Source organism: Gigantopelta aegis, chromosome 4 (genome assembly GCF_016097555.1).
Source record: "Gigantopelta aegis isolate Gae_Host chromosome 4, Gae_host_genome, whole genome shotgun sequence".
Taxonomy (NCBI): Eukaryota; Metazoa; Mollusca; class Gastropoda; order Neomphalida; family Peltospiridae; genus Gigantopelta; species Gigantopelta aegis.
In genome coordinates, this window is record NC_054702.1 from 91,876,154 (window position 1) to 91,903,446 (window position 27,293).

General features: G+C 34.9%; 2 protein-coding genes across 4 annotated transcripts in view; one reads left to right on the plus strand and one right to left on the minus strand.

Moving 5' to 3' along the window:
* The window catches only part of LOC121371418 (heterogeneous nuclear ribonucleoprotein U-like protein 1), a 28,301-nt gene extending 24,026 nt beyond the window's left edge, over positions 1–4,275 (plus strand). For all 3 annotated transcript variants that reach the window (XM_041497293.1, XM_041497294.1, XM_041497295.1), the window contains 2 exons: positions 416–592; positions 2,254–4,275. In XM_041497293.1, coding sequence (XP_041353227.1) covers positions 416–592; positions 2,254–2,430 — 354 coding nt within the window. In that variant the 3' untranslated portion in view covers positions 2,431–4,275. The remainder of the gene's footprint in view (positions 1–415; positions 593–2,253) is intronic.
* A 2,259-nt stretch (positions 4,276–6,534) lies between these two features.
* The window catches only part of LOC121371419 (cathepsin F-like), a 49,107-nt gene continuing 28,348 nt past the window's right edge, over positions 6,535–27,293 (minus strand). The window contains exons 6-15 of the mRNA XM_041497296.1: positions 24,742–24,970; positions 22,346–22,459; positions 21,632–21,783; positions 18,887–18,983; positions 16,280–16,360; positions 15,046–15,165; positions 14,538–14,602; positions 13,664–13,754; positions 9,370–9,428; positions 6,535–8,403 (exon numbers count right to left, since the gene is read on the minus strand). Coding sequence (XP_041353230.1) covers positions 8,329–8,403; positions 9,370–9,428; positions 13,664–13,754; positions 14,538–14,602; positions 15,046–15,165; positions 16,280–16,360; positions 18,887–18,983; positions 21,632–21,783; positions 22,346–22,459; positions 24,742–24,970 — 1,083 coding nt within the window. The 3' untranslated portion in view covers positions 6,535–8,328. The remainder of the gene's footprint in view (positions 8,404–9,369; positions 9,429–13,663; positions 13,755–14,537; positions 14,603–15,045; positions 15,166–16,279; positions 16,361–18,886; positions 18,984–21,631; positions 21,784–22,345; positions 22,460–24,741; positions 24,971–27,293) is intronic.

A 27,293-nucleotide genomic window follows, 5' to 3' on the forward strand; every position in this document is an offset into this window, starting at 1 on the left:
GTGCGTGGGACCGGTAAACGTGCATTTAAAAAAAAAAATATCGGTCTCAGATATCGAGAATCGGTCCCAGACCGGGAAAAAAGGGCTTTTCCCCACCCCTGCAGGACACTCTGCTTTCCATCAATTCCATAATATTTAACCACCTTTTCAGACGAAGTAAGTTGTGTTATTTAATTGAACTTTTGTTAATTATTATATAGAAAGGTGGTATGTAATAAATACAGAACCACATACCAGTTGTTTTGTCATGTTATTTATTGCACTTGTTTATAATGTGCAATATTTATACCACTCGACTGCTATGTGGTCTCGTGGTGTAATATTCTTGTGCACCATAAACTCGTGCAATAAATAACATGGCAAAACAATTGGTATGTTGTTCTGTCTATATATGAGATGTGTTTCTAATGTTTAGGACCGTAACCAGTCGAGAAATCGCAGTGGCGGAGGCGGCTATGGTCAGAGTTCCTCATGGAACAGTAAAGGTGCTTGGGGCAGTGGCAACCAGGGCAGTTCGTGGGGTGGTAACCAAAACCAGTGGAGTGGCCAGGGATCGTGGGGCCACCAAGGCCAGTCTGGTTATGGACAAAATGTAAGTGCTGGATACACTAATGATAAATTGTTGGTATGGGGTTGCAGGGCTAGCTCTGGGTAAGCAAAACATTTTGCCAAGTTATCTATTTAAACTTCAAAAATGGCTAAAACCCAATTATTTTCCAATAAAATAACAATTACCACATGAAATTTATTTGCCAAATGAAAATAAAATTTGCCAGTTTTAAAAATTCACAATTGGCGAGTGTCCGAGCTAACCCTGGGTTGAGAGGTTAGTGGCAGAAATTAAAACGTAAATTACAAACAGGTGTTCATTAAATGAAAAACAATGATAGTATTTTATGAAAGTATTACAGCATTAGACATGATAGAATCCTACAGTAAATGAAATACATTTCATCCGATTGGATTTAATTGTGACCTTTGCCATACTTGCTGTCATCTCTAACATTGAAGGAAAATTGGAAATTAAAGGGACACACCCTAGTTACGGCTAGTTGTTAACCATTACGGCGTTGTTTTTCGCTATTAAACCCATTTTTTTCACAAATAAAATTGCACTTTACTTACCGTTTATTATTTAGAATATACATTTCCATTCACCTGAAGTGTTTTTTGGTAATCCTGGTTTTTGTAATACCACAAAATGCATTTTTCTTATTTCATAAAATGGCACGTGCCTCTGAGAAAAAACGTTGAGCAGACACGGTCTAATCTATATTTAGAGGGGATATTTCCATTTCAATGTCACAGATGTTGGTATACCACGTGACCGTGACCGTTATCATTTTGGTTCGTTTTGTTTTCTCATGCACGGTTCGCGCAATCAACGTCTGATTTTTTGTTCATTTGTGAGATTTTTCTTCACAGTACGTGAACATTTTCAGTAACAAAGTTCAGACAAGTGTCTCAATACAAAACGTTACAAACCCTTAAAACCAATAATTTTGCTAAGTCTTACGATATCTGGAGAGGGGATACAACCAGGACAGAACAGTTGGAACATGTCCAGGAGAGGTGAAAGAAACACACCCCAAGTCTGTGAAATTTGTTGTGACTAGGCATTGTTGTGCTTCGAGCGACATCTACTGGTGACATCAGAATACTAACTTTCAAAATTATTTCAAGCAATTGGGACATGGGGATTCCCATGCTATTTATCGATATAAAACCTGCTTTTTCACTCCATTTGATAAAAACGTGATCTAAGTGTGTTACAGGTTTGTAGATTAACCAAATTATATTTTATTTTCGCTGGATGGAACTAGGGTGTACGGCTTTAATTAAGTTCCACAAGAAATACCATACAATTGCCTTATTGTGTTTATTCTGTTAAATACATGCTAATAACCTATAACAGGTTAGCTATGCTTTCATTATTAATTCCTAACTGTCTGACTGGAGGGGACTCTAGGTTTCGTCTAGGTCTCCGGCTTGTCTGTCTGTCCCACATAGTCTTTGGGACAAAGTTATGGCCCATTAGAACTTGGGAAATGAAACGAAAACTTGTTGGGCTTGGTATAGGACATGAATTGCTTTAGCAGTACTCTCAGGATGCTTGTTTTAAATTAAAATAACCCCACTGCATTAAAAGATTTCTCATTAACTTATTTAAATGGGGATCACAATTCTTCGCTTCTGTTTCTAATTAGTAATATGTAACAAATTTATCATTTTTTGTGCAATTTTTTGTTTCAGTGGAATGCATATAACCAGAATCCTCAGAGTAGCCAAGGCTATGGGCAGAATTGGAACCAGCCACAAAACTGGGGACAAGGTTATGGCAGCGGCAGCAGCGGTAGTAGTGGCTGGGGAAATCAGGGATCGTATGGCAGTGGACAGTACAATCAGTACTACGGCAGCTACCAGAAGTAAACACAGAATGGACTATACCTAGGTGCAGGTTTCTGTGTTATGTTGACTTGCAGCATTTGTGAAATGTTTTGTCATCGTGTTTCATCTGTAGAGTAATCGGTGTCATTTTTATCAGGTTTATAATCATGTTTTTGTGTGTTTTAATAACCAACATTGTAAATGGGATGTGAAATGCTAATAACTGCTGGATTCCTAGATGTAGCATCTCCCAGCAGAGACATTTGTATAAATATTTTGAATTATTTAGATCTCTTTTTATTACTGCCTTTTTGTGGAAAATTAGTCTACAGAAGTAGAAGAAAAAAGACATTGGACTATTCTTGAATATATGTACTTGTAGCCTATATTTGTATTGTACAGACTGCATATTGTTGGTGTTTCAAGCACAGTACTAATGCCATGTTTGTACAAAAAAAAATTCATTAAGGTAATACAATTAACAATTGTTTCAAGAAAATAAGTTGACGATGTATGAAATCTTTGTTGGACTGACCAAAATAGATTAATTTACACCTTCAATATTTTATGATATAAAAATGCTGCAAGGTTGTAGATAGTTTAATATTGACATTGCTTTATAAGCAGTTAAAATTTGCTGTATATTAACAAAAGTAGCACCAAGATAAAACCAGAAGCAAATAATTTAAATGTTAAATAAGGAAAAGCACATTTCCAGTATTTGTATCGTTTGATGTCTGTATAAGACACTGCACTTGATTTAGTATGTGTTCTCTCTTGTGTTATATTGCTAGGCATTGAATTGTCTTAAGAGCACTAACAGAAAAGACTTGCACAGATTTGCACAATTGTCTGGTGTATGTCCTGTACAGACAAGTCAAATCTCATTTTGGTGGCAATTATTCAACTTTTGTTTGTTTTTGTGCTGTAATTCTTGGCACAAATAAACATTACTGATGTGTATTTGATAGAATATTTCATGTTAGAAGATAATACAACTGGTATATGCTCTGTATATGTGACATATCTCATACTGTTCAGTGTTGAATGTTTTTTCATTAGTAAGTTTAGCCTTTAGCTAATAAAACATGAAGCTAAATCTGGAATGTAATTTTTTTGTAGGAGATTTTGAGTGCACAGTAATTATGTGCTTCATTTGTTAAACTATTTTCATTGCAACATATGTACATTTCCATTTTTCACAGTAAATGTAAAATTGTTCTTCAAAAATACATCTTGCCTGTTGTTGGGAACTTGATGAAAAAAATGAAGAAATTGGCTTTCATGATAAATATTTTAAAACTGAATATGAAACAATTTTTGGATTATGATTTTGTATTATAAAAAAACATTTAAAAACCTTTTTGTCACATCTTTACAGCATCAACTGTTTACCTCAACATTTTGTGTTTAGCTTCATTTCTAACAAACTATAAACCCTAGATCAGTGAAATTTGGTTTATAGTTGCACCTATGGATGTTGTCACAGTAAGTAAAAAAAACCCCAAAAAGTAAAATTTTAAAATTAAAAAAACCCTTTGCATTTAGCTCCATTTCTCACAAACTGAATCATGGTTGTAGTTGGATATTCATGACAATGCATGTAAAAAAATAAATTTTTAAATAATTAAATTTTAATTGAATTTTTATTTTTTAAAGTTGAATTTTTTTTGGTGACTACATTAAGATGAACATCTATTTGTGCAGCTATCGGTGACATCAAATAGGTTTTTTCTAGGGAAGAGAGTTAATTCTGCAGAATTATTTTTTCATAAATATTTTATCTTATGCAGTCGGCTTAACAACAGGCAAGACCATGTTTATTTTTAGAACATGTCATCACCATTTTGTTCTCTTTGAAAAATATTAAATAAATATTTACGGTAACTAATATTTGTTTTTTGTTTTTTTAGCACAAGTTGTGCTTGTTAATATGATTCATGTCATTATCTGCAATGTAGTAATGTCTGATCAAGTTGCTGTGTTTTTTATCTAATTTTTTTTTTTTTTTTTAAACTTTATTGCCCCAGAAAACAGGTAATGTCAGGGATATCATTTGTCAGTTTGGTCAAACTGACTTTGGTACATAGGTGGAAAATGTTTCACTCTTGCTTTAATAGGTTACTGCGGTCTTAAGGTTGTACTAAACCACATAACATCCGGCTTGATCAAAGTGTGAGGTGCACCTAGCTTTTGATAGAGCAGTTGATGCCACAAGTCCTATTGGTGATAAATCAGACAATGTTGGTTCATTGGGCAATATCTCATTCCAGCACAACAACTGGTATATCAAAGATCATGGTATGTGCTATCCTGTGTGGGATGGTGCACATAAAAGATCCCTTGTTACTAATGGAAAAAAGTAGCAAGTTTGCTCTAGTGGTGTCGTTATACAGGGATGCGATAGCTATGTGAAAATGTGCTTTTCCATTTCATCTAAAAAACCCACAAAAACACTAAAAACATGTTCAATACTGTTGACCACACAGGTTCATTTGCATGTTTCCAAGTTTATGATGTGTGCCTTATATTATAAGTTATAACCAGTTTAGATTTGTTAACACTGAATTCAATTTTTGGCAGTTCCAGGGGTTTCAAACAAGAATTTTCCTTCAGGAGCCCTTGGGGGTGCGCAGTAAGCATATTTGTTCTAGACCCTCTCGCATCCCTGTTTATACAAAACAAACTTTTTTTTTCCCCCTTGTCCGGGCCACTTCATTATTATCAATTTGAATAGAATCATCATACCTTGGTATGGTGGTGTTTTGTTTCCATAACTGTCACTGCAACCTGTTTCACACAAAGGAAATCCTTGTATGGGACATTTTTTCCCTTATCGATACACTGCTACTATTGTTAATCTGCCCAATGGTACAGCACTCTGTCGGTGTGGGATCGATCCTTGTAGGTGGGCCCATTGGGCTATTTCTCGTTCCAGCCAGTGCACCACGACTGATATATCAAAGGCCGTGGTATGTACTACCCTGTCTGTGTATAAAAATCCCTTGCTGCTAATCGAAAAGAGTAGCCCATGAAGTGGCGACAGCAGGTTTCCTCTCTCAATATCTCTGTGGTCCTTAACCATATATGTCTGACGCCATATAACCGTAAATAAAACATTTTCTTCTATTGTTCATCTATAAAGGACATTATATTAATGTTGGGGCGGGATGTAGCCCAGTGGAAAAGCACTTGCTTGATGCACTAGGTTTGGGATCGATCCCCATCGGTGGGCCTATTTCTCGTTCCAGCCAGTTTATGATTGTAGAGATTTTCATAAAATATAGATAATGAATAAAAACAGAAGTATAATTTTGAATCTTAGGGCAAAGTGCAAAAGTTATATAACACTAAATTATTGCTTGAATACCAAAGCTATTAGTCTTCAAGCAAAAGTTATGGTGATTCTAGAGCAAGAAACTCATAATAATTCTCATTGACGGAATCAAAATTTATTATTAATTCTCATTATTGACAATCAAAATCGTTTTTGAAAAGGCTATCGGGATCTACTGAACACTGAAGAAATGGCAATTCAGCGGTTGAATAAAAAACATTTGATAATTTTGAGTCTTAGGAAAACTGCTACATTTTTCCATCGGTGACACGACACCACTAGAGCACAATGATTTATTGATCATCGGCAGCAAGGGATCTTTTATATGCACCACCCCATAAGACAGGATAGCACATACCACAGCCTTTGATATATCCCAGTGCACCACAACTGTGTGGGATGGTGCACATAAAAGATCCCTTGCTGCTAATCAAAAAGATTAGCCTATGAAGTGGCGACAGCGGTTTCCTCTCTCAATATCTGTGTGGTCAACCATATATGTCTGACACTGTATAACCGTAAATAAAATGTGTTGAGTACATTGTCAAATAAAATATTTCCTTCCTTCCTTTGATATATCAATCATGATGCACTGGTTGTAACAAGAAATAACCGAGTCTACAGACGGATTGATTCCAGACTGACCACACATCAGGTGTGCACTTTACCACTGGTTTACGTCTCGCCCCTGAATAATTGAAAGCATAGTACATAGCTGCAGCATTAATGAATACTGAGAATATACTTGGGTTATTAAACACAATTTTTTTTGAGAGGGTGGATGTCTTGTACAAATCACTTCCAACACATTTTTACTGTACAGGAATGTTTTATTTCAATTGTGTAGTTGTAAACCCAGCACAGGTTAGTTTCCATGTGCTGTTGAAGGAAACTAGGTTAGTAAGCATTTAAAAATTTTGTTAAACATAAGGCACATTCATAAAAATGTAAATTAAAAATTTGTGTTATTAAATTTCTATTTCTTTATTAAGCAATGCAATAACAAAATAGTTTAAATGGCGTAAAATACAACTTGTTAACATTTTATACAAACTGAAACACAACCGGAAGTATATACAATAAAAAGATGAAAAAGTTTAGCAATTTGGTACTACTGCTTGTACAAGCAATTTTCAACGTGGCAGTTACACATTTCATTTTGTATTGTAAATCTCCTGTTACTTACTGTACACTGAGAAATGGCGCATCAGCTGAATTCTGTATCCGATTTCAATTTGAAAGCCATTATTGCTAAACATTTTTACCGTTCCTTTAAATAATAACAATAATAATAATAATAAAAAATAATAAACCATGAATATTCAAGCTACTAAAATAGAGGATTTGTCACAATTCTAAAGTAGCCTCAATTGGTAATATGACACCGTGTTTAGCACAAATGTAGTTTGACGTCATTCACTGTAACCAGGGCCGTAGCTAGGATTTTTTTTTTGGGGGGGGGGGGGGAGTAGTTAAGTCTAAAACTCCTTAAACAGTCAAGACATTTTTTTTCTTTTAGTTTCTATAATGCTTTCCGGATTTTTTCTGGGGGGACAAATGCCCCCCTTGCCCCCCCGCTAGCTACGGCCGTGGTAACTAAATCTTATCAAAACATTACCCTCAGGTACACCAGTCTTGTTGGCTTGTAAACAAATTATCAATTGACAGCAAAAAAAAATTAACACCGTTAATAAAGAAAAATATCAAATGGGTTAATATGGCAAGTCATAGGATAAATACATACAATACTATATGTACTTGTTTATTATTCACTCCCAATAAACTAAAATGCATTAACTATTCTTTATCAAATTAATGTGTATAATTTTGTTTAATAAATGTCCTCAATTATATACATTGTACCGGGATTGGCTATACTGGTTCATACCTATACCTACTGGAGATTATATAGCTCGGGTATAGTTGTATTCTGTTTAAATGTAATAATATCTAGAATAATTCAGGAAGTGCAGTCTTTATTTCAGAATTTAAAAAATTAAATACAGGAGTGCATGCAGGGATTTTAGAAGGGAGGGTCTAGATTATAGTGAGTGAAGTTTACATTGAAAAAAAGAAGTAAATTTGCTCGAGCAAGAATGAGTTTCAACCCCAGAAACCCTCCCCACATACCTGAAATGCATGTATTTTTTAACCATCAAGAGTTCTGGTAAATTGCAATAGGTTGCCGTACCTTAATTCTTAGAAATATTTACAAAATGTTCTAGAAAAATAAAGCTATAATTATCAGTACTTTCAAGCATTCTTGAAATGAAATATAAATGTTACAAATAAGTTGATATAAAGCTTGTGTAAATATTTTTCTGAATAGTTAGAGAAAAAACCCAGTCTTGTCATGAACACATTACTTACATCCACAGCATTTACTCCACCCACCAAAAAAGAGGTAAACTTTTAAAACGACTTCAAAATACATTTTAACCATTAATTTAACAATATAGTCTTGATATTTCTGCTTACATTTAAAACAAAACACGGAGACTGCCCATTTATTTTCTAGATGTAAGTTTTCTTTTTAATACTTGAAAATATGGTGGGAAGGTGAAGCTTCAATGTAAGGTCTGTAAAGAACACCAATGTATAGATCAGTTGACCACTGCAGACGTACACATTGTATTCAATCCACAAACACCAGCGCCTCGGTACACTCTGTAGTAGCCCTGAAAATAAAATAAGAAAACTATTATAATTTGTGAGATAAATGTTTTTACTATTTCTGTTCATTGAATTATTATGTTTTTTAAATTTAAATTATGGGAACAAGCAATGTGCTTGTGAAGTGTGGGTGCCTTAGTTATTTAAAAAAAATTAAACTGGTCTTTTGACATCATAGAAGCTAAACCACCTAAAATCTAATTACTGGACGACTCCTATCCATTAATCCATTCCTGTAACATCATACTATTGTCTAACTATATTTATTTTTCAAGAATCAACAGCTGTGAACAATACAATTATGTGGATTTGTGAAAAATAACTAACTCGCCCCTATGTGGTTTGTGAATTGTTTTTCATGAATCCACACATCCGTGTACATTCTCCACTATGTAAAAGAAAGGCTTACAGAAATTTACGAGTTCGTTTTGTTAATGACAATCAACTGCCATTAGATAAAATAACATTCAACAATACCACTGAGTTTTTATGCTGTTCCACAAGAATGGACTGGAATGATGATAATTTGAGATCTGCATTAGTCTTGAGGGTTAGCTTATCCATGGTTCGTACAGGATTAAAAAAAAAAAAATTCCTGGACATTTCCAGGTCAATTTCTCAGTTTTCAAGGACTCCTCATAGTGAAAATAACAACTTATAAATGAATGCCTCACCTATTTCACCCAATGGTACATCTTTTTTGTGCAGTTGTGTAAACACGGAAACAAACTAACGAAGATGAACGGATAAATTAGGATTTCACCGACTGACTAAATGATCGATCTGTATGTTTTTTTAATCAGTAATTTCTCCCTACATTCATTCCAATGACAATTTAATTCATTTTAATAAACACTATTAGATTTGATGTAAAATCAAGTACTTTTCAAGATCGTGTGCACCATGATATCCAAGGGAAATGTCATTCTCTGAATTGGCACCTGCATAGCAATATAGTGCAATAAACTCACCTCTTCACCCCAACTTGGACCCCAACTGTTCTTAATTATCCAAAATGGCTCACTTCCTTCTAAAAGAGAAATATTAATCATTATTAAATGCTTGTGTAATCCAAAGTAGTTCCAACAGTAAAAATTTTTTTATTGAATGGGTATGTAATATATACTACTCAAAAGAATTTAAGGGTCAGACGATATTTTCGACATTATTTTCTGAATGTCAATTATATTAGCTAGACCATAATGTCACGCATGGTATTGTTCCATTTTGACGAAAGTGGGTCTAAGCAACCCATAAATGAATTAAAATCCACTGTCATTGACACTGTCGACTAGTTCTAATGGCGAAAACATGCTTACATTTGCACGTAAATTAGGGCGAAAGCGAAAGGTCTGCTAAGTGCCCATAACTTGCTTTTTCACAAAGCTCTTCATTTGCACGCTTTGCACGTGTATTCCATGTTCCCAATGCTGAATTTCCGTATAATTGGAGCTTGCGTTCGTGTACGGTGCACACTCCCAAATTCGACAATGGTACGACTTCAACTGATTATCGAAGATTGAGGAAGGGCTATTGCTTGGCTTCAGGATGGCAATACGCAAAGAAATGTTGCTCCGAGACTTGGTGTCAGTCAGAGTGTCGTTGGCCGACTGTGGCAACGGTACCAAGCAACGAATTCTGTTCGAAATCGTCCACGTTCGGGAAGACCCCGAAGCACTACAAATAGAGAGGACTGCTACATCACCAATATGGCTCTACGTCAACGCACAACCACTGCACGCCGATTACGTGACAATCTGCGGACTGCGACTGGAACTCGAGTGTCTGATCAAACCATACGCAATCGTCTGAGAGCCAATAATCTACGCTGCTGTCGCCAGGCTGTTTGACCACCACTCCTACCACGTCTGCGGTGGCAACGTGTTCAGTGGGGTCGAGTGATGTTCACTGATGAGTCCAGGTTTAGTCTCCAGTTCAACGACGGTTCGGGTTCGTGTCTACAGACGTCCTGGGGAGCGCTTCGCTGACGTTAACGTTAGACAACGTCACCGGTTCGGTGGTGGCAGCGTCATGGTGTGGGGCGGCATCTCTATCCACCACAGGACCCCCCTCTATGTGGTGGATGGCAATCTGAATGGAATCCGCTATCTGAATGAGATTATCCGGCCGTTGGTTCTCCCAGGCCTTTAGCAGATTGGCGGCGGGGCAGTTCTGCAGGATGACAATGCCAGACCCCACTGCGCCAGGGTGGTAACGGACTTTCTCAGACAACAAGGTATCGCCAGGATGGATTGGCCAGCATATTCGCCTGACTTGGCCCCAATAGAGAACTCCTGGGACGAATTAGGCAGGAGAGTTCGGGATAACCATGCCCCTCCGGCCAACCTTCATGATCTGGGTCAACTTCTTACGGCAGAGTGGCAGGCCATTCCCCAAGAGTTCTTCAGACGTCTGATCAACAGCATGAGGCAACGATGTGTCGAGTGTATTCGCGCCAGGGGTGGATTCACACACTATTAAACGAATGTTCTAATGTGTAAAATCCATGTTTGACAACCTTCAACTTTGACAGCATGTCATGTGACTTTCTTGTATACAGTGACGTTTATTTGTGTGTTTTTGTAAATATGGAACAATAAATAAAAAATCTGGTGTAGTTTACATCATCAATCTAATATACTCTGAAACTTATTTGGTTATAAATTTTTGACCCTTAAATTCTTTTGAGTAGTATATATATAAAATACTAAACAAGCTTGGCTGTCATACCATTTTTATGAAACGAGTGAACAGTTTTGGTATCTGATGAGCAAAAGTGAGTCAGATACCAACACTGTTCACAAGCTTCACAAAAATGGTATGACAGGCAAGCTCGTTTAGTATTTTATTTATTACAAACCAACTGCAAACAAGCCGCAACGCAAGCAGTAAGCAGATGTTGAACCCTACAACACATTATTTTTCTATGAAGTGGGTCAGCATGCTATCTACGTCACGTCATAATACACTAGTTAGATACTGAGTCCTTTTTATGACATGAGCAATATCTTACACTGGTGTGTAATAAATATTAATTATTAAACTACAATGGGTGAGGACTTTTATTGAACATATGTGCAGTAAAAACATATTTTAATGAATAGGTATGTAATGTAATAAATACATTGAACTACAGTGGAAGCTGTTTAAACCAGATGCTGACAAAAACAAATTCCTGTTAAAACAAGCTAAATTTCTCAATACTGCATTTTCCCTATTTATTAAATTTATTAAAACCTTAAATAACCTGAAGCCTGTCCATTTCAGAAACTAGGTGGATTGTACGTATACCACAATGTTACATTCTCAGTCAACTAACCTGCAAAAATTGGACTGTTGAAAACAACATTGAATTTTAGCTGAATAAACGTGTCACAATACCAACCAGGTTTTGAGTAAACCAATGAGTCAACATTTCAGCTGTCTAGTCCCCCAAATAATGGCACAAGAGTAATTAAGAATACATATAGGGAATAACTGGTTACTGCCTTAAGATATCGGCTTTATCCTGCAAAGGTTAGAATGGCGAATGCAGCGAGGCTCTGCCGAGCTGCATTCGCCATTCGACCTGAGCAGGATAAAGCTGATATCTTAAGGCAGTAACCAGTTATTTCTTTTATCCTGCAATCCTACAAAAATATTAGGAAAATCATTATTTATTCCAGTTTAGTGTATGCAAATCGAGTATTGTTAACCTAGCAAGGCTTTTACCGTATGACGCCATACAAGATGAATGACGTCATTATTTGTAAGACGCTAGCTACATTCTGTCACATTAAAAAAGCGTTTCTAAACTCTAATTCATAAATAAATATACAAGTTTCGTATTGTTATTGCAAAACTAAAAGTTATTTGTATTTACTGCACTTCAACACATGATTTAATGAGTATGTTTATTGAAAATCGTCTCAGAAATAATCGAGTCGACTCGGGCTTATGTCACATGACCTATATTTTTGGTCAGTAACCGAAAATATAGAGATTTATCTTGCCAATGTATACAGTGATTGCTGAATAAATAGTAATGCTTGACTGTTAAAGTACTGCTTGTGAGTTACTTCTGCATCACAAAGTGTAACTTTCATTGAGCCACTACACATTGATTAAAACAGTTTATTGTTTTTAAAAACAAATGGATTTATCAATGTACTAGGCTATTGTCTAGTTCTCTCCATGTTATAAATCATATATAGCTGATTGCTCCAATATGTAACCTCTAATATGTAACCATTAACTGAAAATTGCACATACACATGCATGACATATTATACAAACAGCATAGTCAGTGCACTACGCGTTCTTGTTTTGAGATATTTTGCAATTTCAGATTCAGATTTCCTACTTTTTCAAACCAAGACAGGGATTTATCCAAGCATTCTGTGGGTCTGAACATAGGCCCCTTCTTAAAGAAAGTGTCACTAAAAATTCCCAATATATATATTAAATGCACCTGTAATAAGCGGTCACCTGTCTAACGCAGCCAGCGGCCACCCAAATCGCTAAAATACCTGCATTAAGCTGCCACAGTAAATGTTTACTATTATATAAAAGGGATATTTAACAACAGCGATAAGGTGCAGCAAATAACCGATCTTCACACCTTCAGGAATACTAGTACCCATTCAGTCCCGACATTCCTACTGTGTATCAACAAAGAAAGTAGGACTATGGAAAGCATCTAATTACCTCTGGGCAGGCTATGCTTGACATTTATAGATTCACTTACTATGACAATACACTGCATGAAGTAGAAATTAAATAATTAAATAGAGCAAACAAACTTGTTGAGAAGGGTTAATTTAATACATTCCAGTTGCAGTTTATTTATAGTAAACTGTGAAGCACACATCCATTAATTAGCTAAAGATGCTAAAACAAGAAACAACAACATATGTTTTAAAGACTATATGTCGCAACCTGTAATCAGCGGTCACCTGTCTTAAGCAGCCTCTTTTATCTACTCCCTTGTGTGACCGCTTAAGACAGGTTTGACTGTATATATATTTAATTATGTGTTTTCTAATAAATTTAACAGGGGTGTACTGGAACATTCAGTGGCCTGTAAACATATCCCAAGTATATTTTACTTGCACTAATGTTCCCAATCCCATCGGACATGAGACCTGGTGAAAAATCCTGGATAAATTCCAGCAAGAAATACCCTAAAATGGTTGATTCCTTTTCAACAGGGAAATGTTGATGTCCTATAGTGATCCAGTTTAGGCAGGTTCCACTGTATTTGTGAAACAGTAATGGTAAACTTACCAACACCATATCCCACAATGAGGACTCCATGATCCAAGTGTGCTGGGTTACAGAAAATTCTCCATGGATGAGAAATGCCTCCCATGTAAAACTGCAAGACAAGACATTATTTGTAATGGGAGTATGTACAAGCCAAAACTTAATTAGGACTGTTCCTGAAGTGATTAAATGGAGGAGTAGGAGGCAATTTCTTTATATACCCACCATCTACTAAATAACATTTTATTTAAATTGAGTACACAGATGGAAATATTGTCAGACCCATCAGAGATAAAATAATGAAGTTTTTTTTGTTTAACGACACCACTGGAGCACAATCATCTGCTACTGGATGTCAAACATTTGGCAATTTTTACATATAGTCTTAGAGAGGAAACCCGCTATATTTTTCCATTAGCAGCAAGGGATCTTTTATATGCTCCATTCCAGAGATGGGATAGCACATAGCACAGCCTTTGTTTGATACACCAGTCAGTGTGCACTGGTTGGAACGAGAAATAGCCTAATGGGCGCACTGACAGGGATTGATCCTAGACTTGACCGCACTTTATTACTGGCCTGCGTCCCCTCCCTAGCATTAAATACATATTGTGACAACATTCTAAACCCTCTAATGGGGGGGGGGGGGGGGGGGGGGGGGGCATGAAGGCAATGGCAATCATACTTCTTCACATCCCCCCACAATTATATATTTTCCTGTCTCCCCATAACTTGACTAATAGACAATGTTGGTGTCCCTTCCCCCAATATAAAATCCTGGCTTTGCTGGTGTAAAAATAAGTCGTATGTTAGCTGTGTCACATTTATCTAAAAATTAAAAACAAAGAATAAAAATAAGTATTATACAAGTACTAAATTATTCCTGATATTATACCTGCATTCCATTGGCATTGATACCAATAGAAATGGGCCCATTCTTTACTAGCCAGGCAGCCATGTCTGAAATTAAAACATAATAATTGATGAAATTTTGTTTTACCTTCATAAAAGAAGATGAAATTGTTTTACAATTAAAATACATAGTTTTTCAGGCTTAAAATATTTTATTTATTAATTTAAGCGAGTCCCTCCATGAATTTCAATGTTATTTCGTAAGCCTTTTCATAACAAAACTGGATTTAAAAACAAAAAAATTGAAATACAATCGTTCTGCATGTTCATCCTGTCACCCAAATTATTGCAAAGTAAATTTTGCTTGTTTAACACATTAAAACAAACTATTCTGAAAACCATGCAACAAATATTTCAAGTTCTGTTTTTTTACTAACGTAATCTACTTCAAAGAATGTTGCTGTTAAAATATAAACACATTAAAAAACAAAAAAATCACAACCACCCTCACCCCTCAAAAAACCCACAACAACATAAAAAAAAAAGCTTGCCTTTCTCATTGCTGGAGATGTTAACAGCACCATTGATTTTGACGACGACCTTGGTCTTGTTAAAAATACACTTCTCATCATCACCTTCATACTTGTACGCTTTCTCAGACTCAAGGCCGCCTGCAAACACAACAAGTATACAAATTAAGGTCATCACCCCAAGAAAACTATTTAATTGGAATTTGTAGCTTTTGAGACATCCATAGCTCACCTATGTACTGTGTCTTGAAGTGGTTTCTTTTAAACTCAAAGGAAAAACATTTCTGAATATAGTAACTGCTGTAACTATTTATTAGCTTTTTTGGAAAGAATTAAAATGTTTTATTACTGTAAAAAGCATAAGAATTCTTTGGAATTATATGTTTTGCTTACAATAAAATATTTTGGTGCACTGATGAAAATCCATAGGTGTAACTATAAATTGAATTTCACTGACCTAGGATTTATAGTTTGTGAGAAACTGATGTAAATGTAAAAGTTGATGCCACCACCACTGTTGTCGGAAAAGTAATACTTATATCTCACCTCTTGACATGAATCGCTGCTATATAAGAGTAAGTATTAATAACATGAATAATATCAGGCAAAAAGACAAACATTGAAGACTCGAAATAGAAAGTAAAATATGGCTTGCTGTTGTTGTTTTTTTAAATAGCAGGATAAAAAAATATAGCCTACCTGTATGGGTTGAGTGGAGGTTTGGGGACAGTAATCAGGCTTGGTGGTGTCGTGGTTAAGCCATCGGACATAAGGCTGGTAGGTACAGAGTTCACAGCCCAGTACCGGCTCCCTCCCAGAGCGAGTTTTAACGACTCAATGGGTAGGTGTAAGACCACTACACACTCTTCTCTCTCAATAACCACTAACAACTAACCTACTGTCCTGGATAGACAGCCCAGATAGCTGAGGTGTGTGCCCAGGACAGCGTGCTTGAACCTTAATTGGATATAAGCACTAAAATAAGTTGAAATGAAATGGGGACAGTGTGTGGGAAATTAGGACCTCCGAGATGTACTTTAGAGCATTATCAAATTAAAATATAACAAAATCACGAGCTCAGCCTCAGCATAGATAAGATGATCGGGCATACATCTGTCTCTTGAAAAATGATTTAAAAAATAATTTTAGCAGGTGAATTTTTATTTCAGCTGCTAGGTCTAAAGAATGAACTGCTTTTCGCAGGCCACTATTGTAAGCCCTGACATTGCATTACACATTTTCACTAGCAACTCACCTAGCTTCATGATGGCTTTGTATGCATTGGACGGTAATCCTCCACCACAGCCGTCATCCAATTTGTCACAGTCGACAAGTTCTGACAAAATATTACATTTATTTGAAAACTAAATAAAGGAACAATGTAGCATAAAAAGCATCTATAGTAAGTACACAGCCATAATCTGAACTCCAATCAAACTGTATATAGTAAAATGAAATACCAGAATAGAAAAGTTTTCTAATCATAAAAAGAAAAACCAAGAGAAGAAAAATAGTGACTAATATTGGTATGAAATATATGATTACAACTTTCTAAAGAGGTGGAGAAATAAAAAACACCCCAAAAAACCCACACCCCCCAAAAAAAACACGCACCCACCCCAAAACCCCATGGTATTTTCATGAAAAAAGTGTTTCTTGTGTTTATAATTTTATTGAACCAATAATTTGGTTATTGTTTTTACCATTTCCATAGAAAAAGAAACAAAGCTTATGTGTATTTACAATACACCTGATACAAGTCATCTCATTATAATGGTATATATAATTTGGGACTTGATGAATCTAACAAAAAAATGTGCAGTGTTTCTTTGCCAAGTTATAAATTAGCTCATTCCATGTATTGTGTGGGAAGATGCCCACCCACCAGTAACACTGCCCCAAACCCTCCCCGAAAAAACACCCAAAATGCAAAAAAAAAGAGAAAAAAAAAAAGAAAAAAGAAAAGAAAGAGTACTACATTTTAAAGTTTTAAATGGAGCTATAAAGCTATCTAGGAGGTAATATTCATGACATGACAACATTCATGATAAAAATTAAACTTTTAGTCTGTGTAAACTTTTTATATGGAATAAACACTAAATAACAAATACTTTGGTAAATTTGTTGAACTACAGTGTAAGTTTGATATGTATTATTCAGTATCAAAGACAACTCGAAAATGTGATATATATTGATATATTCATATTCTTATTCATGAAATACGAAATTGTACCGATGTTTGTTGGAACTCATTTTATTCTTTGAACATGTTCCTTGGTGTTATTTGATGACTCCACAAAATGGCCATGTTTAATCTCCTGACTTGTATGGTATTATCAAATAATCTCCTGACACACACAACGCATGGCTGGTACTCTCCCACAGCAGGTGTGTGATCACACGAGATAACCTATCAGGCAGAGTGTGTGCCAGACACCGTTGTTATTGCAAAATAACACTATACTGTCAGAATGCTTATTCAGCCTATAGAGCTCTCCGCTATTTAATTTTTAATATTGTTGGTAGTAGATAATTCATTAATTTGTAAAGACAACCTAATATTAAATTTTTATTTACATTTTAAAATTTAATAAAAGTTCCAAAATATATCTCTTTTAGTTTGTGAAGACTGACCAAAAGAATCATAGTGCCAAGTTTCAGAACTATCTGAACAAAACTCTAGAAGATACTTTTAACTTTTTAATGTTAAATTTCTTCTATTATAAAATGAAATAAATTTACAATTAGTTTGTGAAGAATCCCATGAGAATATTTATACTAAGTTTCAGAACAACCCAATCAAAACTCTAGGAGAAGATAGATATTTACATTTTTAAAGTAATGAAAATGCTCAAATTCCCCAAATATCTTTCTATTAGTTTGTTAAGATTGGCTCAGAGAATCATAATACCAAGTTTTAGAACTATCCGATCAAAACTCCAGCAAATAGAGTTTAAAATGTTCAATTTATATTCTAAAATTTTTAAATAAAAATTCAAAATTTGCTAAATATCTCTCCATTAGTTTGTGGATCATTGTACGAAGTTTCAGAACAATTCAATGAAAAGTGTAGAAGATAACACTTCAAACCTGACATTAACAATCATGAAATATGTCTACTGACCTAACTGTATGAATCTGTACTAAAACCAAGCCACAACTAAATTCAGAACATATTCATTTAAACCAAGTCACAACTATATTCATAACATATTCATTTAAACCATGCCACAACTAAATTCAGAACATATTCATTTAAACCAAGCCACAACTAAATTCAGAACATAGTCATTTAAACCATGCCACAACTATATTCATAACATATTCATTTAAACCAAGCCACAACTAAATTCAGAACATATTCATTTAAACCAAGCCACAACTATATTCAGAACATATTCATTTAAACCATGCCACAACTATATTCAGAACATATTCATTTAAACCAAGCCACAACTAAATTCAGAACATATTCATTTAAACCAAGCCACAACTATATTCAGAACATATTCATTTAAACCATGCCACAACTATATTCAGAACATATTCATTTAAACCATGCCACAACTATATTCAGAACATATTCATTTAAACCAAGCCACAACTATATTCAGAACATATTCATTTAAACCATGCCACAACTAAATTCAGAACATATTCATTTAAACCATGCCACAACTAAGTTCAGAACATATTCATTTATTCCAATACAATAATTGTTCAATAGTTTAGAATCGCCAACCAGCCTTCTTCAATGAAATGCGATTCTCCAATAATCTAGAATATATTCATATTCAGATCATTACTGAGACATTCTTTGTACTGTATCAGCACTTAAATGACTTTAAAAAATATAATTCACCTTGTTCAGAGAGTGACAACAGTTTCTGTTTGTGTATGGCCCACTGGCCTTCAATGTTTCCAGTTGTGGAGAAGGCCCAGCAAGATCCACATGAACCCTGCAATGACAAGGAAACATGATTATTATAACAATAATTATAATATACTACATATTCAGAACATATTCATTACAATAACATATGTTTAAACATATCCTGTTTCATATTGAAGTGTTATGTCCCACTAGAACGTAAAGAAATTAGTGATATAAATTAAAATCCACTCTGGGTAATAAATAGGATATTAAACTCACTACCATTTCGTATTATGTTTAAGTCCCTTGTGAAATAATGTTAATTGTCACTTGATAAAGCTTGTGACAACTGAAAATTATTTCACTTGGGACACTCGGTTTTAAAATCCACTAGCCCACCGGGCTACTGGATTTGCATTTGTCAATAGCCTGATGTTAAAAAACACCAGTGTCCGGGTGTCGGGTTATCAGATTTGCTGAACTATATCACATCATTTCTGCTCAAATATCTTTAATTTTACAATAATTTAATAATTTTGTTTGGATGGTGAAAATTTTATTATTTCTAACAAGATAAAAACTGAAAAAGAAAAGAAAGGAATATTTCTTTAATCCCTCAGGACATTTTTATATTATGGCTATATGGTGCATAACATACAGCTATTTTGAAAACTTACTATCAGCAAGGGATCTCCAGGGCTAGCTGTGGGTGTATAGACATTTTCGCCACATTATCTAATGAATTCCAGAAATGGCAGAAACCCACCATTTTTTTCAACAAACTATCAATCCTATGATCTTTTTCCAAATTAAAATAAAATTCTTCAGTTGTGTTTAAAATTCACAACTGGTGAATTTGGCGAGTGGCAGAGCTATCCCTGGATCTTTACTATTCACTTTCCCATAGACACAATATTTGATGCACCCACCAGCTGAGAGGGCTGGATGGGATGTGGATAAACCCAAATGGCCCACCTAACAAGGGGCGATTTTCACACTCCACATTCCTGAAGTGAGTGAGTGCTCTACCACTGAGCTACATCTGACCTGGTTATAGAGGTCACATGCTGCTAAACTGATTCTTCACATTACTAACTTGATTCTTCACATTACCAGACTGATTCTTCACATCGCTAACCTGATTCTTCACATCGCTAACCTGATTCTTCATATTACTAAACTAATTCCTCAACTTACTATAGTCCATCCCATCATTCTATGAAAATGTTTTGGTTTTTTGGGGGTAAATAATCTCAGTTTGGTTTGACATAAGAAAAAAAGTAAGTGTTTGGGGGAAAAAACCAACTCCTATTTTTGTGTGCAATTTACAAATCAAACGGCTCAGAAATAAATAACTTGTAGTAAATCATCCCTGTGGGATGGACTATACACTGATTTTGCACATTACTAGACTGATTCTTCACATTACTAACCTGATTCTGCACATTACTAGATTATTTTCTTCACATTACTGAACTGACTCTTCACATTGCTAGACTGATTCTTCAAATTACTAACCTGATTCTTCAAATTACTAACTTGATTCTTCACATTACTAACCGGATTCTTCACATTACTAACGCGATTCTTCACATCACTAACCTGATTCTTCACATCACTAACCTGATTCTCCCGATTCTTTACATTACTAACCTGATTCTTCACATTACTAACCTGATTTTTCAAATTACTAACTTGATTCGTGACATTACTAACTTACCGTATTTGACCGGAAATTAGCCCATGTCTTTGAATAAGCCCCCCTCCGTTTTTATAGCATTTAAGAAATTAGGCCCTCATTCGTAAATAAGCCCACCCCCAACTTCGTCACCTTATAAATAACACAAAACTGCAAGTTTGCTCAAAGTTCATTTAAAAGGTCATACCTCCTGCAGATAATTAAACACAAATGTAACACAATATTTTACCACCAGTGAGATTTAGTAGTCTAACAGTAACAGTGTGTAACATTGTTTTCAATTTCATGCCAGCAGCATTTCTTTGAAGTACCCAAACCCAAGTCTGAACTAAAAACCAATGTCTATTTTTACCACCACACTGGGTCCGCAGTTAATGCTAATTAGGCAAATACCTTATTCTGATTGGCTAAGAACAATGGCCTAGATTGACAATTCTTTGTAGTGTAAGCTGGTTGCCTGTCAGAAACGTGTGTATACGCTATTGAGTTTGTTGTTTTAAGTCTTCTCAGCATTAAATTTTGGATGTAAATAAACAGCACTGGTAAGTAATTGTAACATAGAAGGTGTGTTTCTGATAATTAGATACTAGTAAAAAACCAATTTAATTAATAAACAATTATTATTTATTAATAACAAATGGAACACTAATGAATAGATGTGCTACTGGACGTTTTTTGTTTTCTTCCTAGTTCATTTAATTATTATTTATTTTAATTATTTGGGGTTTTTTGTTGGTTTTTTTCAACAAAACTGGCCCCTTGTCTGGGAATAAGCCCACCCCATGCTAAGCTTACAATGAGTTGTCTTGGCCCCCTGGGCTTATTTCCGGTCAAATACGGTAATTCTTGACATTACTAACCTGATTCTTGACATTACTAACCTGATTCTTGATATTACTAACCCGATTCTTCACATCACTACTAACCCGATTCTTCACATCACTACTAACCCGATTCTTGACAATTACTAACCTGATTCTTGACATTACTAACTGATTCTTCACATTACTAACCTGATTCTTCACATTACTAACCTGATTCTTTACAGCTGTCACAGCATTGTGCTTTCTCCAATCAAAGGATTCAGGAATGTCAACATCAGGGATACGAGCCGGCTTCAAGATATCCTTGCCATGGTTAGTTATCTCGTCCCAGGGTTTGCTCTTGTAGGCCTGAAATTCAGCATCTAAACAGAAAGAAAGAAAGAAAGAAAGAAAAATTGCAGATTAATTATGAGGATAAACCTCTAGAATAAAGAGCAATGTAATGTTACACCTTTCCCCCCCCCAGTACATTATTTATTACAAAACTATGATTCAAAGAACACCTTGTTATGGCACTATTAATAGCACATTATTATTTTTAAGGATCTTAGTATTTACCGCAGTTACCTTCCCCGTTATGATGTCAAGCTTCATAATATAATATTAATATTTAGTGCAAAACATAACTTTGTTTTCCAGTTATATCAAGAGGATGGTCATAATATTTAATAAGTAAACTCTACAAAAGTCACTGGAAACTCCAAAGCTGTTGAAAATGTGACTGAAAGTCGGCATAAAAAAATGTTAATATGTTGCTGGAGCTAAAAAAACATCTCTGAAAAAAGGAAAATACAAGAAAATCTGGAATACATTGCAGGGGATTCTGAGCTTTTTATGAATGAACACGGAAAGTGAATAGTTTCTGGATGACACTAAAACCTAAAAAATCTTCAAGTGTATCATAACTGAATGCTTAGTACCCACCTGTAAGATCAGCGAACATTGTCGCTCCATACACAGCAGTCCCCTTCTCTGACTCGTTGAGTTTTCTCACCTTTCTCATGTTCATACAGAAGATGTAAAACCTTTTTTCATGCTCTATAGGAAATAAAATAAAAAATAGTTCACACGTTTTATGACAAGTAAAAATATATAATTTATGATAGATATTTTGACAAATTACATAGCTGAGCAAAATTAAGTTTTTTTTTTTCGTTCATCTCATAATTAACAGAGATTATTATACGAGCATGTGTGTCATACTAATTTTACGAAATGAGTGTCAGGATTTCTGTATTGCCCGAGAAATAGTGAAGTAGGAAGATGCATATTTAAACAAAAAATTCTATGGTAATGTTATAGTTCTGAAATAACATCCTTAAGACTATCTAGGACTATCTTCTACAAAACTATGATTTGGTGAACACCTTGTTATAGTTCTGTACTAACATCCCCAGGACTATCTACTATAAAACTCTGATTTGAAGAACACCGTGTTATGACTGTATTAACATCCCCAGGACTATCTACAACAAAACTATGATTTGATGAACACCTTGTTATAGTTCTGTATTAACATCCCCAGGACTATCTACAACAAAACTATGATTTGATAAACACTTTGTTATAGTTCTGTATTAACATCCCCAGGACTATTTACAACAAAACTATGATTTGATGAACACCTTGTTATAGTTCTGTATTAACATCCCCAGGACTATCTACAACAAAACTATGATTTGATGAACACCTTGTTATAGTTCTGTATTAACATCCCCAGGACTATCTACAACAAAACTATGATTTGATAAACACTTTGTTATAGTTCTGTATTAACATCCCCAGGACTATTTACAACAAAACTATGATTTGATGAACACCTTGTTAGTGTTCTGTACTAACTTCCCCAGGACTATCTACAACAAAACTATGATTTGATGAACACCTTGTTAGTGTTCTGTACTAACATCCCCAGGACTATCTACAACAAAACTATGATTTGATAAACACTTTGTTATAGTTCTGTATTAACATCCCCAGGACTATCTACAACAAAACTATGATTTGATGAACATCTTGTTATAGTTCTGTATTAACATCCCCAGGACTATCTACAACAAAACTATGATTTGATGAACACCTTGTTATAGTTCTGTACTAACATCCCCAGGACTATCTACAACAAAACTATGATTTGATGAACACCGTGTTAGTGTTCTGTACTAACATCCCCAGGACTATCTACAACAAAACTATGATTTGATAAACACTTTGTTATAGTTCTGTATTAACATCCCCAGGACTATCTATAACAAAACTATGATTTGATGAACATCTTGTTATAGTTCTGTATTAACATCCCCAGGACTATCTACAACAAAACTATGATTTGATGAACATCTTGTTATAGTTCTGTATTAACATCCCCAGGACTATCTACAACAAAACTATGATTTGATGAACACCTTGTTATAGTTCTGTATTAACATCCCCAGGACTATCTACAACAAAACTATGATTTGATGAACACCGTGTTAGTGTTCTGTACTAACATCCCCAGGACTATCTACAACAAAACTATGATTTGATAAACACTTTGTTATAGTTCTGTATTAACATCCCCAGGACTATCTATAACAAAACTATGATTTGATGAACATCTTGTTATAGTTCTGTATTAACATCCCCAGGACTATCTACAACAAAACTATGATTTGATGAACACCTTGTTATAGTTCTGTATTAACATCCCCAGGACTATCTACAACAAAACTATGATTTGATGAACACCGTGTTAGTGTTCTGTACTAACATCCCCAGGACTATCTACAACAAAACTATGATTTGATAAACACTTTGTTATAGTTCTGTATTAACATCCCCAGGACTATCTATAACAAAACTATGATTTGATGAACATCTTGTTATAGTTCTGTATTAACATCCCCAGGACTATCTACAACAAAACTATGATTTGATGAACATCTTGTTATAGTTCTGTATTAACATCCCCAGGACTATCTACAACAAAACTATGATTTGATGAACACTTTGTTATAGTTCTGTATTAACATCCCCAGGACTATCTACAACAAAACTATGATTTGATGAACACTTTGTTATAGTTCTGTATTAACATCCCCAGGACTATCTATAACAAAACTATGATTTGATGAACATCTTGTTATAGTTCTGTACTAACATCCCCAGGACTATCTACAACAAAACTATGATTTGATGAACACCGTGTTAGTGTTCTGTACTAACATCCCCAGGACTATCTACAACAAAACTATGTTTTGATGAACACCTTGTTAGTGTTCTGTACTAACATCCCCAGGACTGTCCACAACAAAACTATGATTTTATGAACACCTTACCCATTTTATCAGTGTAGACTTTGTCATACTTCATCTGGAACTCCTTAAATGGTCCGACCTGATCATGGCAGTAGTCATGGAGATCACTCCCAAAGAGTTTCTGTCCACCCTCACGTCCTCTCTCTGGCTGCTTTACTCCAGCATTGGGAAGAAGTGGTGGGAGGATGTCTAGCATATCTGGTAATGGACTATTCAGCTTAGTTGTGTCTATTCTTGAAGGACCTTCAAGCTAAAATTCATCAAGAATATTTAAATAAAAACAATTTCACATACAGTAAAACCTGTTTGTGTTATTTTTGAGTCAGTAAAATTTAAAAACACCAGACCACAGTTAGAACTCATGATAGATTCTCTGATGTGACACAGCTCAAAAATGTCTAGCAAGTGAAACCGACCTAGCCCTTTAAGTGGCCATCCACAATAGTAGTGAAAAGTGGCTGCTTAAGACCAGTGACTGCTGAACACAGGTTGTCATTTTTATTGACAAGATTCTAAAATTTGTTTTATCCTTTACTGTCTTTACTGATGTATGTTCTGTAGTCATGGCTCATCCTGTCCACTGCCAAAATAACCAACTGCTAATTTTCATACAAAATGGCTACAACATTTAGTCTTTAAATTAGCCACTTTTGAATAATTTTTCAAGGAAATTCTTCACATATCTGATATGTTTTAGTGTGAGCCCTGATAGTTTACTATTTAAATCAAATTCCGACATGTTGCCTTCTTTAAAATCAAAAATCAAAAATCAAATGTAACTGAAAAGTATAAATTTGATGGAATATACTGTCATAATAGTTAACGATGCAATTAACTGCATTCCTGCAGTCACAATTCCTTAAGTAATGAGTTGTGTTGAGTGCATTGTCAAATAAAACATTTCTTTCCTTCCTTTCTTCCATTTTAATTGACTCATCTGGAATATGCTTGTTCGAACCAAATGCTTCTGTGAAAGAGTTGAGCAATATTGAAGCTGATTTTCTCCGGTTAGACAAGTTGTTAAAACAATCAACTTCTACATTTGTCCTGAGCAATAAATTAGCCTTAACAGAGAGCCCAGAGTTGAGATTCCAGACTAAATGGATACTAGTACCCATGAATCTGTGGATCAGGGGACATTTTGTCTTAATTATTTACTCAAGTTTCAGAGATCGCTACACAATGTTAAAACATTAACTAGTAGTTGCTGATCAATTTTCAATTGACTAGAAATGTCGGTACAGGGCTGTATATCTCACCAATTTGGGCATAACGAGGACTTTTGTTATCTTTTCTGAGTGCAGGAAGGTCATTTTAATTCAGTACAATCATCAACAGCTGCTGCAGAGTTGTCAATATTAAGAAGTGCATTTTATGCTATTTTAATGTAACTTAACAATTCAGTGGTTTTGGGGTGAAATATTTTGAGGTCAGCATGTTTGTAATTAAGTTAGGCAGTCCTTGCCTTTTGAAAAACAAAGGCGAGTGAAAAATCGCACACCTCAAAACGCTTAGGCGAGTGAAAAATCGCACTCGTCAAAATGCTACGGCGAGTGAAAATCAAGCATTTATTAATTTAGTAATTGAAGAGACATATGTTGCAAAAATGAACCAATAATGTTTTCTTCTAATTTTATGTTGTTTGGTTCATTAGTGTAGTCTGAGTTATAGTTTATTAAAAAGTTTCAGAAGTAGTACTATAGAAATATAATTATGGCATGTATACACTGATGCAGACTATTTGATTTTTGAATTACAATATGTACTATTCAGATAATGTGATGCACACAATTATATATATACCTTTTCAGTGTTAGATGGTTTGATGAACGTGCAGCTAAACATATATAGGAATCAACTTGTCTTGAATGTCATTATTATGTACAACGAATATGATTAGGATAGTTTGGATGGGGAAAAAACACTGGTTCCGAGGAGGTGGTTCATGAACTACGACCCAAGCATATCAAGTGTGCACTACCGACTCAAATTATTAAAACGTTTTAAAAAACCCCCCCAAAAAACCCTCATGAAACGTGGGCCTACAATTACTTCAATTGATAGTGTTAGTTGGGACATTGACATTCACGTGGCATTTTTAACCAGTCTCCCCCTCAACATTTTGTAACACGTCATTTAACCTACTGCTACAAGTTATGAACAACTCTGACGGTGTTACGTCATTGATCTAGAATGGCCCCAATGTTGTTAATAACAAAATACACAAACTCTGAAAAAAACACAATAATCTGTCATTGCAAAGGATTTTATTCCAAACGTGGGATGCCATAATAAAGATAATAAAAAACCTCCCATAATTTTAGACCCCATCATCAATGCATAATAAGTTGTCAAGTAGACCAGCGTGTGCGTGCAGAATTCCAAGAGTAAAAATAATCTGACCCCGATAGCTCTGATTGGTCAATATGCCACAGACTACTGCGCATCAAATCATGTTCCATGTCTGTGACTTTCTAACAAACGAAACAAAAATTAAATAGTTGGAAATGATCATTGATTACTGTTACTATAGTGTGTACATATATACATATTTAAATACAATATGAATATTC